Raw genomic sequence first — 18803 nt, forward strand, 5'->3', positions numbered from 1 at the left:
ACAGAACGGTAGCGGGGAGGGTGTCTGGATTGGGGGGTGGCGGGTCTGGGTCATGGGCTTGGGTCTAATAAAACTCCAGGTGAAAAATAGGCAGGTTGATAGCTGGAGGGCAGAGGAAGAACAAGGCGTGGTGAGTCATCCCTTCAAAATGACTCAGAATGACTTGATGAATGACTTGCTTTTATGGGACCTGCAGGGGGAAAACGCTGATGACATATTGGAAAACCCAATTGAAGAGATGTTATGACATTTTAGGAGGTCTATCGTAGGGTAGCAAACACACCAGTGACCAGAACCACAATGTCCAGAATGGTGTTCAAAATGAAAACGCTTGTGTCTGTGAAGCAACAGTCCAGATCGTTCAAGGGGAAGAATCAAGAAGGATCAGTTGATTGACTGAGGATCATTTTGCATATGCAGAATTGAAGCAGCAGCACTGTCTCTGAGTGAACACAGTTGTGAGCTTCACAAAGCTGAAGGCTAGGGCTGCCATTCCCAAACGGCTTGTCCCAAACACACAAAACATGGATTCCCGAGCAAAAGTAACATGTTTTGAAAAGTCAGTTTCAAGATCTTTCCAGGTATGGGGCAGCCACGGTGGTCACTGCTTTCAATGATATACCCACATGAACTCAGCCAAAATGAGAAAAAAACAAAAACAAAGAAGAAAGGTAAACAAAGAAAGACTGAAAAAAATAAAGAAATATCTGAAGTTAATGTTTTTATTTGTATTGTATTACTGCTCGTGTCTAAACTTTTTTAAAGCACGGAAGGGCGACAGCGGTGTCTCTGGGATGTGGAGCCCAATCAGAGCGTTATGAATCCTCTCGGCGAAACATCGATTCATTGATTCCCGCCACTAAAGCGCTTATGTTTGGGCCCCGGTTTGTTTATCTGCCTGTTTGTTTGTTTGTGAACAAATTATCCGAAGAGGTATTGAACGGAGTTCCATCAAGTTTTATGGACAGGTCCCACATGTGCCGTGAGGAAAAATGATTACTTTTTGATTGGATATGTACATACGTTGATAAACATCAATACAGAGACATTCTGACATTGGTATTTCGTCAAGCAACACAACAAAAGCAGGAAACTGGTTTGTCCAGAGGCAGAGCTGTGTGAACAGAGTGAGAGCACGCTGGGATCAGGATCAACATTATACTGGAAAGTATAGAATTTCTCAACTTAACTTAACTTTAACTTGCATTTACAAAGAGAATGCTTGTTTACAGATTAGACATCTGATATGCCTTCAGCAAGTAGGATTTGTCCAGATATGGATGATATATCTAGTACATCTACGAGAAAAGTGTTGCTGCCTTGAGTGAGTGCTTTTTAAGCATCGACTGATTGTTGATTGTTGATTGATTGATTTAGTTCCTCTCCACAAATCAGTTCCTTCATCTTGATTTAGTTCCTGCATCGGTAGTCGCTCCTTTGGTCTATTTTATGCAGATTGCTCCCATACAGATCGATATGCATGCTACTTCTAAGGCCAAAATTCCATTTCTCACTCCCCCTTTCCATCTTCTTGTATCTGCCTCTTCCCCCCTCCACGGTGTTTGTCCGCCTTCGGGATAAACAGTCATTCATCAGCATCGACTTGAGAAATGACGAACAAATAAGCTGTACATCTAGCAAAACTCTAGAAACAACGGGACAGGCCGGAGGTCAGAGGTCAGAGGTCATTGGGACTCAGCAAAAGGAAAAAGAGCCAGTCGTCCGAGAGCATAATTGTCCAGATCAGATGCCATGCCACTGGGTGTTGAATGAGAATCGACTGAATTGAAGGTAAGCAGTTCAGACTTCCTGTGGCAAGCTGAGTTCAAATTCAAGGGGGAGTGTGTTTGGGTTTGTGTGCGTCTTTGTGTTTCAGTGGAAGCCGTGACCTCGCCACGAAAGGTTGGTTGGCCATCATCATGGGGAACAAAATCAGAGTTAAATGTAAACTTCATCCATTCGAAATTCTACAAATGTGACATTGAAGATCGTCTTGAATTCAATTGCCTTTGCCGTACAAATCACATAATTGGGTGTTTATAACATATTAAATGGGTTCTTACTTCTGATGATGAATACATAATAATGATGCATCATGTAATAACACACCAACATTGGTGCCTTCATTTATATCAAGTGTCACACTTCACTACTTGATAACTTAACTTGTTCTGGCCACGGAGATGATGAGATGCAGACATGTTCAACGGCAAGGATAAGACATTTGAGGCTGCAGGGCAGAAGACCAAATCGGTTCAGTAAATTCCTAAAATAATTTAATAATTTCTCTCTCTCTCATGACATTTCACTGCATAGATGTATGACCGTTTGTATGTGTATGTGTATGTGACAAATAACCTCTTGGATCTAAAGCAGTTGACCTAGTGGCCGGTAATATACTACAACTAATTTTCAATTCAATGACTTAAAGGCATACAAAAAATATACATGTCATAGTGAATATTCCCAATAAAAAAGACTGATGTATCAATTCTTGGCCGTGTCACCAACACCATTTGTATATGGACATACATGTACAGTACATGGGCATACATGTATTTTAAATGGACATGCATGTACAGTACATGGACATACATATACAGTACATGGACATATATGTACAGTCCATGGACATACATGTACAGTACATGGGCATGCATGTACAGTACATGAACATACATGAACAGTCCATGGGCAAACATGTACAGTACATGGGCAAGCATGTACAGTACATGGGCATGCATTTACAGTACATGGACATACATGTACCTTAAATGGGCATACATGTACAGTACATGGACATACATGTACAGTACATGGACATACAGGTACAGTACACTGGCATAAATGTACAGTGCATGGATATACATTACAGTACATGTACAGTAAATGGACATACATATACAGTACATGGAAAAACATGTACAGTACATGGACATACAGGTACAGTACACTGGCATAAATGTACAGTACATGGGCATACATGTACAGTACATTGATATACATTAAAGTACATGTACAGTAAATGAACATACATATACAGTACATGGACAAACATGTACAGTACATGGGCATATATGTACAGTATTTGGACATACACTTACAGTACATGGGCATACAAGTACAGTACATGGACATACATGTACAGTACTTGGCCATACATGGACAGTACATGCGCATTCATGTACAGTACATGTGCATTCAGGTACAGTACAGGCGTCCTGGGTCCAGTTCCACTCATGCCTGTATGTACATGTGGACAGGATTATTTTGGAGTTTTATTTTAAGTTTCTCCCGCTAAAGAAGTAAAACCCTGTGTTGCCAAAGAGGCCACATTCTTTGGGCATTCTTCTTTGGGGCTGAAGTGAGTTTGGAGATGAGGCTGTTGCCACAGAGGAGAGTGGCAGCGCAGATTGCTCCGGTGCCGTGTTGTGCTGACAGCTGTATCCACGCTGATGAGTTTACAGACAGCACCACATTAGTTCCGCACACTCTGAGGTAAAGGATAATTAGACAGCTTAAATACTACACATGCACCCGTGCTCACACAAACACACACATATTTACATTCTGCACATGCAGAGACGCCCTGTAAAACGCGAGTAAACGCACCTGTGCAAATTATGGGATGCAGACCCACTCGATATCTCGGAGGCTGCTCGGTGCACCGCAAATACGCTTATAAAAGTCAGGAGAAATAACAGCACAGACTCTCTGTTCACACACATAAAAAATGGGCGCGCGCACACAAACACACACCCACACACACACACACACACACACACACACACGTACACACGCACACATACACACACCAAAAATTGCCACCCCCCTCACACTCACACAGCAGTCTGAGGAGCCGAACACTACGGAGGACTACTGTTTTGTGTGCAACGCACATGGGGAGTGTGAGAGAACACATTCTCACTTATTTTCTCCACGGCGGGACATCTGAGGACAGGGCAACACACAAAGCCTCAGCCCACGGATCCCCGTGAGCCTCACACGGTCGCACCTCACTTCCTGCCAAGGCACACACTGTTGGCGACTGTTTTGACTTCAGGAGAGAGAGAGGGAGAGAGAGTGATTGAGATGGAGAAGGTAAATATAGATATGGGCAGAACCAGGGAGGGCTACAGTATAGGGAAGGAGACAGTGATGGATGGCGTGATTAGGGAGTTCCCCCATTCAAAGTGAGCTATAGAAGGATGTGATGGATTAAATGTAGGTATTTATTCAGTTGCTATACTGCGTAGACAAAGACGTCCGCAGTTGATTGCCTGGCAGATGATAAGGGTCGATATGCAGAGCCAGGCAGAGCGTGGGTGTGTGGATGGAGAGAGGGATGACCGTGGGGTTAGGGAGCGGCCCAAGTGAACAGATGGTCCCCAGTTTCCACCCAAGATCCCATTAAGAAAGATGGCAGGGCTGACCTATTTGTGGACTGAGCATGCCGCACAAATCCACCGCAGAGCTAGATAGGGGAAATATATACACTTAAAGGTTCTAATCCTCCACATTTTTGCCTTACATTAGGGGATTTAAGGGCATTGTTTCTGTTCTAGGCAGCGATGGATTCACCCGGCTCTCAAACCATCCAACTAATGGGGCTTTCTTGCGTGTGGGATGATGAGCCGTCAGGAGACTGATGAGCCATCCGTTACTATACCAGAGGTGATTTTTTTATAACAATTTTTACTAATGTTTCTTTCTCCTCCGTTCCACAGTGCGGCTCCTTTGTGCGGACAGCTGTCTCAGATAAACAGATAAACACTTCCAGTCGTGAGCTGCATCCGCCGCTTAGTCACACTTCAGTTCCCGCTCCACTCAAGTTCACTTCCCGACCGGCCTGCCCAGAGACACCCAGCGTACAAGACAGCATACTGCGTACTGCACACTACATGTGGGTACTACCGTCCAGGGTACTTGAGTATGTGAGTGAGATTCTACATCGTCATATCGCCGCTCCACTTCCTTTCAGCACGTCGAAGGTTGACAATGACGACGCATAGAAACTTTTATCCAACTGGTGTCTTGTCCTCCCAAAACACTGGTTATTATTATTATGATAATTTAGCATTCTTATTTATTTAATATTATTAATATGATTATAATTATAATTATAATAATAATTATTATAAATATAGCTGCAGATAGCAATACACAGGGTCCAGTTTAGTCATGTTAGATAGGCATTACAGTTCTCTAGATTATGTGCAATGTAGCACGATACAATATTTCGATTTTTACAACCACTCAGAGACGAACCGTGGACTTATATAACGTTGGTTCATGAAGCCCTAAAATGTGTACTCAATGTTACGCCAATGCTTTTAATTTTCAGTGAGTTTGTAAAGGTGTATCAAAATTTCTTATAATCACTTGAACTCGAACTTGAACTTGATTCAAATGTATGTGAACACGTCTGAAACGTTCTGGTTCCAACGAGACCTTAATCATGTCAATTAGTTCTGCGATTATCGTGTTTGAGATACTTTTAACCCGAAAAATGCCAAGGAGATGAATCCAAAAATAACTAAAAAAAGATGGACAATGGAGGCAGCAATACACAGGAGCTATTTTAGTCGTGTTAGTTACAAATTACTTTTTGAACATTTTTCCTTAAGCAGGCATAAAACGAGGGATTTAACTATCCGGATTCAGCCTGATTCTCATCTCACTTGTTGTCCAGGACAATATTGTAATTTTCTTACCATAATAGTCGCCTTTATCTTGTGTAATCTGACATAATCTGTGATTTATGTGATAAAAGCTCAGTTTTTTGTAGCTTAAAGCTATTACAAATTACCAAATGCAGAAGCAAGACATTTGTTTTATGTTGCCAGTAATTACATAATGTCCGAATCTTCAAGAGTAAATGTTAGACATGTTGAATATATTAAAGTCAAACTGTTTATCATTGGATGTATCGGGAATCAACACTTATATTTAAAGGCTTCTCATGTACAAAAACTTTTTTCATAGATATCATTTCAATATCTTGTTATTTTCAATGCTTTTTCCCGATTTCCCGATTTTTGTTTGTTTTTTTGACAGTATTTTTCTTTAGTATTCTCTTTTAGAACAGTGTGACTGACCTCGAGGGCTGAATTTTTGGACAGTTGCTTCTTTATTGTCTTCGACTTTCTGCTATTTTTCGGCATCTGGAACAATAATTAACACAAACTTTGTCATTATTTGACATAGTTCGAGTCCTAGCGGGTTCGTCTGGTACCAGGTGGTTTCTGGCATGCTGGGACCCGCTGCGCAGCTTTTCTGCGGCGGGCCCACATATCTGGCGGCCTGCAGGCATCGGCGAGGGGACACTATGTGAATGGGTGCTCAGGGCTTGCGGTTGAATGGGGCTTCTGGCCAGTTGTGGTGGGGCAGGCCTTACCCTTGCACGGAGCACGGCTGGGCGTGGGGGCCCCGCTGGCTGGTGGGCGGTTCCGGCGGGTTGTCGGTCTGTTGGCGCCGGACATGGCTCCCAGCCTGCTGTCCGTGCCTGGCATCCGCAGCCCGGGTTCTGCGGGGGTGGGGGTGGGTTGTGTGTGTGCGCCTCAGGGGTGCCAGTTCTCCTCGCAGGCTCCAGGACTGGGTTATGCTCCTCGGGGCCGGGCTTGGGTGCTGCTCTGCTTGCTTCCAGCTTCTCTGGGGGTTGGTTGGTCTTCGGTGGCTGCAGGGAGGGGTGATCGGGGCTTTCCTGCGGCTGTGGGGTGTCTGTACAGCCGCGGGCCTCAGTGGTGGCTTTGGGGCATTTTCCGCTGCTTGGAGGCGCCATGATATAATACCAAACTCATACACCAGAACCAATTGGGACAAGTCCCGTATACTCACCAGTGGACACACACACACACACACACACACACACAAACACACACACACACGCACACGCACACGCACGCACACGCACACACACAGGCGGTCTCATCACAGGCACACACACCACCAGCACCTGTTTTGAAAACACACCCAATGTCCTGGTTGCATTCCTCTCCTTTCCTCCCCCATTTACTGCCATAACTATGACAGGAAGAGGCCACGTGCCCAATTGCTGTTCCATTCATTTTCCCCCTCTTGGAGTCGTGATTAGTTGTTTACAGAAAACATGGTAAGATAGTTCTCCAAAGAGAAGGATTGCTGGCAGATCCGTATAACAAAAAACTGTGCTCTTGTCATCGTACAGGTCGTCGACAGGACAGAGTTATTGCAGCAGTTCTTGATGACTAAAGAATGAATAAAGAGTTGCATTGTAGGTTGAGCTCCAAGTAGAATTCCACTTGTTAGACTAACTATGTCCTAGTTGAAACAGCATCCAAACACTCTGCGTTGTTTCCTAGCATGCTGACATAAAAAAAAAATATATATATATATATATATATGTCATTTTACATGATAAATAAGAAATACATTTTAGTTTATGTCCATGTTTGTCTCTAAACCAAACCTTGTCATTGTTATAACTTACCGCGTTGTCTTTGTAAGTAGATCTGGGGTCTCCTGGTCTTGTGCCAATAGTGAAGGATTTACGGAGGTTTACTAAGGTAATCAAAATTACAGAGTAATTTAAGTGGTTACTTCTTTATGCGGATAATATTTTCGATAGGTTACATTTCCGTGAAATATGTAAAACGTTGGTGTATTTCTGTGACAGATCACAATTTCACAGGTTCTATTTTTCTGCCGTCTTCTTGGTGCATGAACGCATCACTAATTCGCACAGTCGAGTGGACTCAACATGGATTTTGTGGATTAATGTTTTAAGTGTGTTTTGTCATGAATCAGGACCAAATAGATAAAATATCAACCAAACAGATCCACATACATCTACCAGAAATCTACCACTAACTCTAGAATTACTATAGCACTTACTGTAATAGTCATCTAATTCCATTAGTTTCTGAACGTGTGTGTCGTTGACATCAGAGCTCCGGCTATTGTGGGTCAAATTTTGTCCGTTTTTTCACAAATTTCTGCTCCATATGTGGATCAGTTTGGATGAAAATTGAACTTCAAGATGTTTCAAGGGGTCCAGCTCGCAGGGGTCCCCTATTGATACTGCTCGGGAAAAATTCTCAGAATTTTTGACCATTTGAAAACTTCTGAAACAGAAGAACGGCAGAAGCTTGTTTGAACCGGTTTGTCAAACACCTCGTGATTGAACTTTCATCCAAATCGATTCACATACGGACCAGAAATTATTGAAAAAACGACCAAATTTGACCAAAATCACAGACATGGTCTCATGCATTCAATGCCAATATATGTCCAACCCGGCTAAAAGTATCTGAAAAACAACAATGATGTATGACCGTATGTACAGTATATGTATGTGACAAATAATCTCTTGAACTTAAATTGAACATGAGCTACGAACAAGGTTGATGTGTCGTCTAAACCGGTATGCCGCAAGCATCTCATGGTTTAAGTTTCATCCAAATCGATCCCCATACGGAGCAGATATTTGTAAAAAACCGACCAAATTTGATTCCAAGTATCAGGTGGTCGTGCTTGACCGACACGTCTCTAATGAATGAGATGAGATTTACAGTAAGACGCTTTATGATGTCATCATACTATTTACTATAAATGTACAGGTTCTGATTCAGAATGTACATTGGCACCGTGTCCAGTGTAGGGTGTAGATCCCATCACTCTGTAGTGGTTAGAGAATACAAACTACTTACTTTCTTACCTGGTAGATGTCTGTGGATCTGTTCGATTCATATTTTATATCCGTGGTTTCCATGTCTTTGCCAGATTAATGAAAAATACAAAAAAAGTAGTCCACTAAAAAACGTGACCACATAGTCGGGTCCACTCGAATGTGCAAGTAAGTGATGCGTTCAAGATCCAGTGAGCCGTCGGAAAAATAGAAGCCATGCAATGGTAATTACTCACAGAAATACCACAAAGTTTTTGGTAATTCACAAAAAAAGTCACCACTAAACTTATGTACCTTCGACTACTAACGTAAATCTCCGTAAATCTGAAACCTACGTAACTATGTCATAATAGACTCACACGAGACCCATAGTTACCTACCGTCACTGACACTGATGTACTTACACACAACAATTATATTATATATTATTATATTATATTAACAATACAATTACAATATAATTATATTATAAAACAATTATAACAATGATAAGATTTGGTTTAAAGTAAAAAATAAACGGTTGTTTTAAGGAAACGACATGTATAAACAGTTTCCTACAACTAAACTTAGCAAACTTAAATGAAAAGGCAGGAAGTGTTAAGTATTGACAAGTTCTTCCATAATAATTCTAATTCCAAATTAATGTTAAAGTTCCATAAATGTTGTCTGCATTACAATATAGACATGTTATCTATTTAACTGAATTTTCCAATTGTACATTATTAACAGAAAAAATACAATGTAGTACTAATTAAAACTAACATGTATTTGTTTTTATTGTTGCGCAAAGAAATTGCAAAGTTTGTTTTTGTTATTGTTCCAGATGCTGAAAAATAGCTGAAAGTTGGCGTTGGCATATTTGAGAATACGTAACAAGTGGGATAAGGATGTAGAATTAAACAATGAATGGAATAACCAGTAAAGCAAAATGTTTCCCACTTCTTTAGTGGGAAAGAACGTATCTAACATGACTAAACTGGACCCTGTGTATTGCTGCCAGCAGCTATATTTTTCATTATTATTATAGTTATAATTATTATTGGAAGGGAATCAAATAATAATAATGATAATAAATATTAAGTCTCAAATGATTAGTGTTTTTCATTACAAGCAATTGAAAATGAATTGTCATAGTTCTGTGCCCTCTTCACGCGCTCAAACACGTCTTTCAACATTGTTTAGCGCGTTCTCCCCCACCAGGCGACCTGCTGCAGGTTTTTATGAACACGGACCCTTCTCCCTTTCACCCCGAGGTTGCTGCTGACTAAAAGCTACACTGGAGGCAGGTCAGGAGTGAATGGGGTGCTAAATATTTGATTAGACCATATTGTAAAGGTGACGGCTGACTAAAAAAAGCTAAACATCCATATGGGACGGGGCAAGGGGGCAACACCGGTGGGTGGATAAGGTATCATTCATTTTCTCCCTGGCTTTTACAAAGCACACAAGGTGACAATGACCCTAATCGACATTGGATATACGACTGTGCGTGTGTGTCTAGGCTGCAGGGGAGGCGATGATCAGACAAGGACAACTTTGACAAATGACTCCGCTGAGGAAATGCATTATTGGCAGCCATTTCTGGAGGAAGACACACACACACACAGACACACACACACACACACACACAAACCTGATGTTTTCCTTGGTGACGGATCCCTTGACGTGAATGTTACCATGATCAGTAATAGCGTACACACACACACACACACACACACACACACACACACACACACACACACACACACACACCCTCAGCAGCCTTCAGGGTTCTAAATCAGCTGTTTCCGGCGGTGTACACGCCCAGTTTAAGTGGTTATGCAGAGACCGGATCCCACTCGCTTCTTTCAACTACATATTAAGCACACTACCAGAACTGCATTTTTTCGTCTTCGCAATACTGCCAAGATACGGCCTATCCTATCCACGAGTGATGCCGAGACCATAGTCCATGCATTTGTAACATCACCTACATTACTGCCACGTGTTGCTCTCTGGCCATGTTGGCCTTAATAATTAGTCTGGCCTTAATACTCAACATGTCTCCATGTTGAGTATTAAAGGCCTTTCAGTTCGTACAAAACGCTGCAGCAGGAATCTTGACCAGGGCTAGAAAGTTTGATCATATTACCCAAATATTGGCCATCCTGCACGGGCTCCTGTGCAGGATGCCCAGATGTGACTTCAAGGTTTTGTTCCTCACTTATAAAATACCACACGGCCTAGCATCTTCCTATCTCGCTGATATACTGGTGCCATACAGTACGTATGCCCATATGCCCATCTCGAGCCTTACGCTCACAACATGCCGGCTTTTTAGCGATTCCAAGACTTAAAAAGAAGTACGCCGGCTCCGGAACGTTCTCACACCGGGCCCCGGTGCTCCGGAACGCCCTACCTGCGGAAATCAGAGCTGCTATTTCTGCTGAAATGTTTAAATCTTACTGTGAGACTCATTTTTACACTCTTGCATTTGGTTTACCGCACCCGTCCTGTTGGCTTTCCTCTCACCCTGCCTTCATCCTTGAGCACATCCTTGGAACATGATGTCTGGATATTTCTGCTGTTTCACAGCAGCCTGAAAGGAGGTCAGGCTGCTGTGAGCTACCTGGATCGGGCCTGATGAGGACTACATCCCTGGAGGCGTCGACCTGCGGCGCTCTGCACCAGCAGACTGACTCTCATACTGTTTAGCTCTGACACAATATCCTATGATTTGCCATGTTGCACTATCATTGTTGCCCACTCGGCATCCATTGCTGCCTGGTCATCCCGGAAGGGGGATTCCTCCTTCTGTGGCCTCTTTTCAAGGTTTCTTCCTTTTTTTCCCCCCTCAGGGTTTTCTGGGGGGTTTTCCTTGCCCGGTTGAGGGTTCAGATTTGGGGATGTCGTTGATTTCTATGTGAAATGTGGGTTTGTGAAGCCCTTTGAGACTGGATTGTGATTAAGGGCTATAGAAATAAACTTGACTTGACTTGAGGTTGGATATGCAGTGAATTTACTTCCCCTTCCCATTAGACACACACACACACACACACACACACACACACACACACACACACACACACACACACACACACACACACACACATAAAAGCTTGACAGCATGGCCAAAACAAGAAAAACAAACAAACAATACAAAAGCCTTGCTCCTCTAACGCTGGTAATTCAGCTCCGGAGCAGGGTATTCATGGGTCAAGCAATGGCCACCATGGGTGCATTAATTCAGTAAGCCCCGGGGTCCACTTGATCTTACAGCAGCAGCAAAGTCATCAAGGCAAACAAATAAAGGTAGATGGAGGGTGCTGCCTCCTCCGCCCGCCCAGGGAGATCCGTCTCCACCGGACATACCATAGTATCCCACCTGTGTGTGTGTGTGTGTGCGCGCGTATGTGTGTGTGTGTGTGTGTGTGTGTGTGTGTGTGTGTGTGCGTGTGTGTGTGTGTGTGTGTGTGTGTGTGTGTGTGTGTGTGTGTGTGTGTAGCTGTATATCTTGTTTGTTTGTGTGCATCTTATTTCGACCGCCCACCATGGTTTCCAGCCGGGTTCTATACACAAGTTGTAATTTTCATCTGCGGCGGTGTGCTGATGGGAGGGCAGGACTTCTTTTAACACACACACACACAGAAACACACACACACACACACACACACACACACACACACAGTGGGCCTTTTCACCTTCAATCATTTCATTCATTTTGCGTTTTCCACCAGTGAGGATTTCATGTGCAATTGTGTGTAGAAATAGTCCCTGTGTGATTTGATGAAAAAAAAATTGAACTTTCCTGTGTTATTAACTAAAAAATCTAAAAGTACTGCCTCGTGTCATTTAATAAAAAATAAAAGTAGTCCCTGTGTGATTTAATAGAAAACAAAAGTAGTCCCTGCGTGATTTGATTAAAAAAAGTCCCCATTTAATTGGCTGTTCAATTCATATTGCGATAACAATTACTGTGCAGCCCGAGCGCTCACAGGAACACACACACGCACAGCAACACAACCCTTCTATTCATGGACAGTGTATAAGGAAAGATGCCAGCGAGCGCACATTCACAAAAGCCTTGAATACGCCCACGCAAAAAGAGAGAGAGAGAGAGAGAGCGTCTCATTCACCACCACGGAGGGCTGATCAAAGAACGGGGCGCTGTGTGCACCGTCGCGGCCAGGGAAGGGAGCAAACGCCGCCGACGAGACGGGAGAGGGTGGCCTCCTCCACCTGGAGCATCGCCAATCACGCTGGGTGATGCACCCATGTTATCTCCTGCACAACCATTTTGGGATTTCAAAGCCTTTTCATCACCTTATTTCATTTTGCCGGGGAGAGACCGAGTAAATAATGGCTACGTTCCCACTGCAGGCAAAAGTGGCCCAAATGCGATTTTTTTTCTCATGTGTGACTCAGATCAGTTTTCTTTTTCATGACAGTGTGAACAGCGCAAATCACATGGAATCTGATCTTTTCAATTCAAATTAGGCCACTTTCATACAGTATGTGCTCTTAAATCGGATACAGGTCCGATTTTTTTGCAATGCGACTTCAGTCTGAACAGTCAAAAGTCATGGAATTCACGGAATTCATGCGACTTTTGCATCACACTAGAGCACGGACCGTTAGGGAAAATAAATAACAGATAGATAAATCGACCCACCCTGTGGGGGGGGATCCACATCTGTTTATGAAGGCACACACACACAATCTACGGGCAATCTATGCGCACGTTGTGTTTTTATTTATTTTACAAAATATCCTGATTGAACAAAACAAGAAAAAAGCACTGTAGCCCCTGTCTGAATTTAAAGATTTCCTCCGTGAGCTTGAGCCGAGGCACACGGCCCCCGGCGGCCCGGCGGCGGGTCGCGGTGCATTTGCCTGCCATGCTTACCGCCGTACCCCAAGCGTGCTGCGCGTGACGTCTTTTTCACTTCTGCGCATGCAGGTCAGTTCAGGACGGTGGAATCTGCGGGTCAGTTCACACTGGAATCTGATATCAGCCAAATTTCAAAATAATTATGTGACAGCCAAACAAAAAAAAAAATCAGATTTGAGCAATGAATCCGAATTGAGCATTAAGGCTCGCAGTGTGAACGTAGCGTCACTCCACTCCGCTTAGTGTACTCTCTCTTTGTCTACTCTTTGTGTGCCTCCCACTGCTTCACTTGTTTTTTTTGGGGCGGGGGTTGGGGTTGATTTCTCTCCATTACCCTCACTCTCTCCACACAAAGCAGATTGGAGGCAGGGGCGAGCGAGGCCCCAGATGAAAGCGTTGGCTGAAGCGGTGTCCGTGCCAGCGGAACTGAGCGAGTGGCGACGTGATGAAAGGGAGGCTCGTTTAGTAAATTGACGGCTCGCTTCGGGACGCCTCGCCTCCTGCGCCGCCAAGAGCCCCCGTCCTCGCCAAAAAGCGAAGTAACTGTCACATTCCAGCACACTTTCAACAATGACCGCCGCCGGCACTCGCGGTTTTGAATCCATCTTTCCTCCATCCGGTGGCCAGACACACACACACACACACACACACACACACAGGTACACACACACACGCGCGCGCGCGCACTTGTTTGTGACAGACGTAGTACCAATCCGGCGCCAATTAAGACACAACGAGGGAACCCAGTTCGACGACAGATTGAGTAAACAACAGGTAGAGAGCGGGAGGTTTGTTTCATTTTTTTAAATCGCTCCAAGCAACCGTTCCTCCACCAGCCCCCACAACACACAATCCACACCCACACCCGCACCCATGCTCACCAGTGCCTCATAGCGACCGACTGTGAACTAAAAGCAGCGTTTTCAAGGCCGCCGGTGAAAAAGAAGCGGAAAACGTTTGCACTGAGATAAAAAAAAAAAAAAAAAAAAAACACGCCTAAAGCTATAAGATGAAAAAAAAATCGGCGGATCAGCTTAAAAATAAAAATGCTTACATTGGAATAAATCTACATTTCTTAGGTGCTCTCAATTGAAAAGTAAGGAATTAATATGCACATTTTAAGTTAGGAAAACCTAGAAATATATGAAGAATAAAATTAAAACTTTTTTGTTATTGACTCCAACCTGCTTTTCTCAGCGAATTCCCAGGAGAGCTGCAATTAGATGCCAACTGTTAAATTAATTGCCAACTATTTTGATAATCAATTTACCGTTTTGAGTCATTTTTTAAGAAGAACATTTTCCAAATTCTCTGATTCGAGCTCCTTAAATGAGAACATTTTCTAGTTTCTTCAGTGCATGAAACTTTGGGGAAGAGTGATGGACATTTTTCCAGCGGTTTCTGACATTTTACAAAACCAAACAACTAATTGATTAATCGAGAAAATAATCAAAAGATTGATCGGTAATGAAAATACAAAAAAAAACCTCTTGAATCTTGAATCTCGAAATAATTGTTAGTTGCAGCTCTAATTCCCGTCCGTATTCCGTTTCTCTGTTAAATTAAAAACACAGAAAAGGGGGTTAACACATGAATGGCGCCTTTAATCTGACAGAGTGCAGCTTTATCATAATCCGAGCAGCTAATAGGACGGCGGCGCAGGTGACCGTCCGCAGAGCGGCAGAGATCTTGTCAAACCGCGAGGAGGGATCAGAGAGCGGCGTGCTGCTGATGGGATGGCGGGGCTTTTGGTAACGAGATGGAGGCATGAAAAGAGGAAGCAAGGAAAGATGGAGACGTTTTCAGTTCACAAATTCCCCTTTATTAGCCTATTTAATCACCTTTCTAATATGTAATAATGGTCTACCTCTCTTACATACCATTACTTATCTGTAGGTAGGTCCTCTTCGAAGAATGTGTTTATTACAGTATATGTTTTTGATTCTTGTTGTTTTTTGTTTTAATTTGTTTAATGTGCTCAATCAATCCTATTGAATCAATTCGATTGATCGTCTTTATTGATTTTGGCGGATTTCTTCTTAAGTATCTTGTGAAATTCGAATGGCCAATGGATCTGAGGTTCTTCAACTCAGGTATGTTTAATCTAACATATGCTCGTCTCTCATACCAAAACAAATAAAAATCTCAGCATCACAATCACACAGGAACACCCACACACGCACAGCCACACACACACGCACACACACACACACACACACACACACACAGACACACACACACACACACACACACATATATATCCAAACACACACTCACTCACTCTAGTTCCTCATCTGGCAGAGTGTGTGCCTGGTGCTGCAGTGAGTGCATTGCAGCAGATGGAAGTGATCCCTTGCCAAACTTCAAGAAGACCGAGCGGTTAGACGAAATTTAGCTCCAGCGGATGCCTCCACCACTCCCAGTCTGGAAGAGGCATCAGGGACGCATGGAATTACACCCGGGTTGTCTCCGAAAGTAGCTGATGACGGTGAATTACGGGAAAATAAATGTCTAAGGGCCATCGGATTCACGTCTAGAACCTTTGACCCAACTTCGCAGCGCCGGACGAGATGTTTAAGAATTACAGCAAAGTTTGGACTGTTTGTATGTAGCTGATGAGAGGCAAAACATCTTCAAGGACATATATTTAAATTACAATATACAGTATCTATATATATATATATATATATATATATATATATATATATATATATATATATATATAAATTTTAATTAGTACGTATTTGCTTAGTAATATTTGGAGAAGATGAACAATCATGTCGGTGGAAGCAGGTACTCACCAGAACTCTCCCGGTGAGCGTCTGGGCGGAGATCATGACCCCGGCCCAGTCCTTCACAGAGGTCATCCATCCCACCTCACTGGCGGGGACCTCCCCTTCCTTCTCATCAGGACCCTTCGGCACCCCATCCACTGCCTGAGTGATGACTGGGTGGGTCACCTTCTGGATATCCTTGCGGAGAGATGATAAGTTGCAGTTAGCAAATGGAAAACATCATAAGAACGTCTTTCTTCGGGAGGGAGGGAATCAAACCCCTTTCAATAGTATACATTCTGACAATTATTTTGCTGAAATTTAATTAAAAACTAAATTTAAATTCACGATGCATTTCAGGGACAGAGCAAAAAATGTATTGCAAATCATTACTCTTACGAATATTATTACTGTAGAAGGAAATATTATATTTCACATTAGTAATATCATATTTATTATTATTATTATTATTATTATTACTATTATTATAATTATGAGGGTTCAAGCCCGCACAGCTGGATCCCCTGTTTTTCCAGCTAAAACAATTTAAAACAGAAGAACGGCAGAAGTTAAGAACACTGTTGTCGTCTCGTTTGAATCAGTATCTCACAAACATGAGAAATTAGGTAAAAACGGACCAAATTTGTCCCAAATCACAGACACGGTCTAAGTCATCGAACGCCAAAATCTCACAACAGGGTAGTATCTGTATCTGAAATACAACAATGATAGAAGTTACGAACGCGGTTGAGGTGTCGTTTGAACCGGTAGGTCACAAACATCTCTTGGTTTAAGTTTGATCGATCAACATACCGAGCACAAATTTGTGAAAAATCAACCAAATTTTTCAGGTGGTTGTGCTTCAACGACACGCCACTGTTCATAAACAAAATGAACAAGATGAGATTTACAGTAAGACGCTTTATGACGTCATCATACTATTCACTATAAATCTGCATGTTCTGATTCAGAATGTACATTGGCACCGTGTCCAGTGTGCAGTGTAGACTCCCTCACTCTGTAGTGGTTAGAGATTACAAATTAGGCATATGTGTGTTTATGTACCTTCTATCTGTTCGATAGATATTTTATCCCTTTGGTCCCCATTGCTTTGCCGGATTCATGAAAAAATACGTAAAACATGAGACCACAAAAACTTGTGATCACGTCAAGTCCAGTGCACTCGACTGCACGAGTGAGTGATGCGTTCTAGATTCAGCGAGGCATCGGAAAAATAGAAGACGTGAAATGGTAATCACTCACAGAAATACCACAGTGTTTCTCGTATTTCATGGACATGTAACCTATCAAAGATTCACCACATCAAAGTCACCACTAAAATTACGTTAATTTGATTACCTTCTTAAACCTCCATAAATACGTCACTTCAAACATGTGACATGAACAGCCAATAGTACAGCAGGAGTGCCGGTGTGTATATATATATATATATATATATGGGTTTTTTTTTGTTTTGTTTTTCCCAGTCAACCTCTTGGACCTTACCTTGTATTGTATACCTATGTATTTTTATATGGATTTGTTTTCTGCTTCTCTGATCAGTACTCTCTCTCCCTTTAAAAGAGACAATTTGGCTCAATGAGACCTTGTTAAATAATGGAGAAAAAAATCTCAAATCAAATAAATAAATAAAATCGTATCTTAAATTGATGTGGTTTGTCGATTCTTTCATTTGCATAAGGAATGCATCAGGCAGGGTTCCTGCTAAGAGCCGGAGCACATGCATGTGGACTCAAACGTCCATGTGAAAACAGCCCCGTCTCCGTAAGGGAACAGAAAGGAACAGAAATTTGTCAGGATCACGCAATGATGCCATTCCTTTGCTGCCATATGTTCTATATGCATGGTGTGTGTGTGTGCGTGTGTGTGTGTGTGTGTGTGTGTGTGTGTGTGTGTGTGTGTGTGTGTGTGTGTGTGTGTGTGTGTGTGTGTTCATTGCTCCTCGGGCCAGAGAGTGGCAGGGCTGATGTTCCCATGCAGGCCTTTCAATTCTCCATCTTGTGTCTGACTGAATGAGCAGGGCTGCGCACGGTGTCTCCTCTGTGTAGTGCACGGCCACACGCAGCTGTTCCACCGCGGCTCACTCTCACACACACACACACACACACACAAAGACACACACACACGAGTGCACAACCCCCCCCCCCCCCAGCAGAACAGGGCAATGAGAGGATATGAGGCTCCTAAAGAACACTGAACAAAGCCAGTCACGATCATGACATTCTTAGCCATGAGCTGAAATATAGCATTTAATAATTTATCTTTTTTATTCATTTAATGCCTAATTAAAGTACTGTTTATAAGCCTGTAATAGTGTCATGATGAACATCCACCTAATGAAGAAGAGACATTTATTGACGTTAAAAAGCATTTCATTTTCCTCAATCCAACTGATAAGTCGCACCCAACTGCCATTTAATTTGTTACAACATACATAACATTGGCTCAAAATTCCTAAAATTTACGTGGATAA

General features: G+C 42.7%; 1 protein-coding gene across 1 annotated transcript in view; it reads right to left on the reverse strand.

Annotated features, from left to right (window-relative positions):
• LOC307242606 (calcium-activated potassium channel subunit alpha-1-like) overlaps positions 1-18803 on the reverse strand; it is a 178923-nt gene that overhangs the window by 122319 nt on the left and 37801 nt on the right. Inside the window, exon 2 of the mRNA XM_080017121.1 lies at positions 16337-16507. Within this exon, the coding sequence (XP_079873247.1) occupies positions 16337-16507 (171 nt within the window). The remainder of the gene's footprint in view (positions 1-16336; positions 16508-18803) is intronic.

This window comes from Zeus faber (genome assembly GCF_960531495.2).
Source record: "Zeus faber genome assembly, chromosome: 16".
In the NCBI taxonomy this organism is placed as follows: Eukaryota; Metazoa; Chordata; class Actinopteri; order Zeiformes; family Zeidae; genus Zeus; species Zeus faber.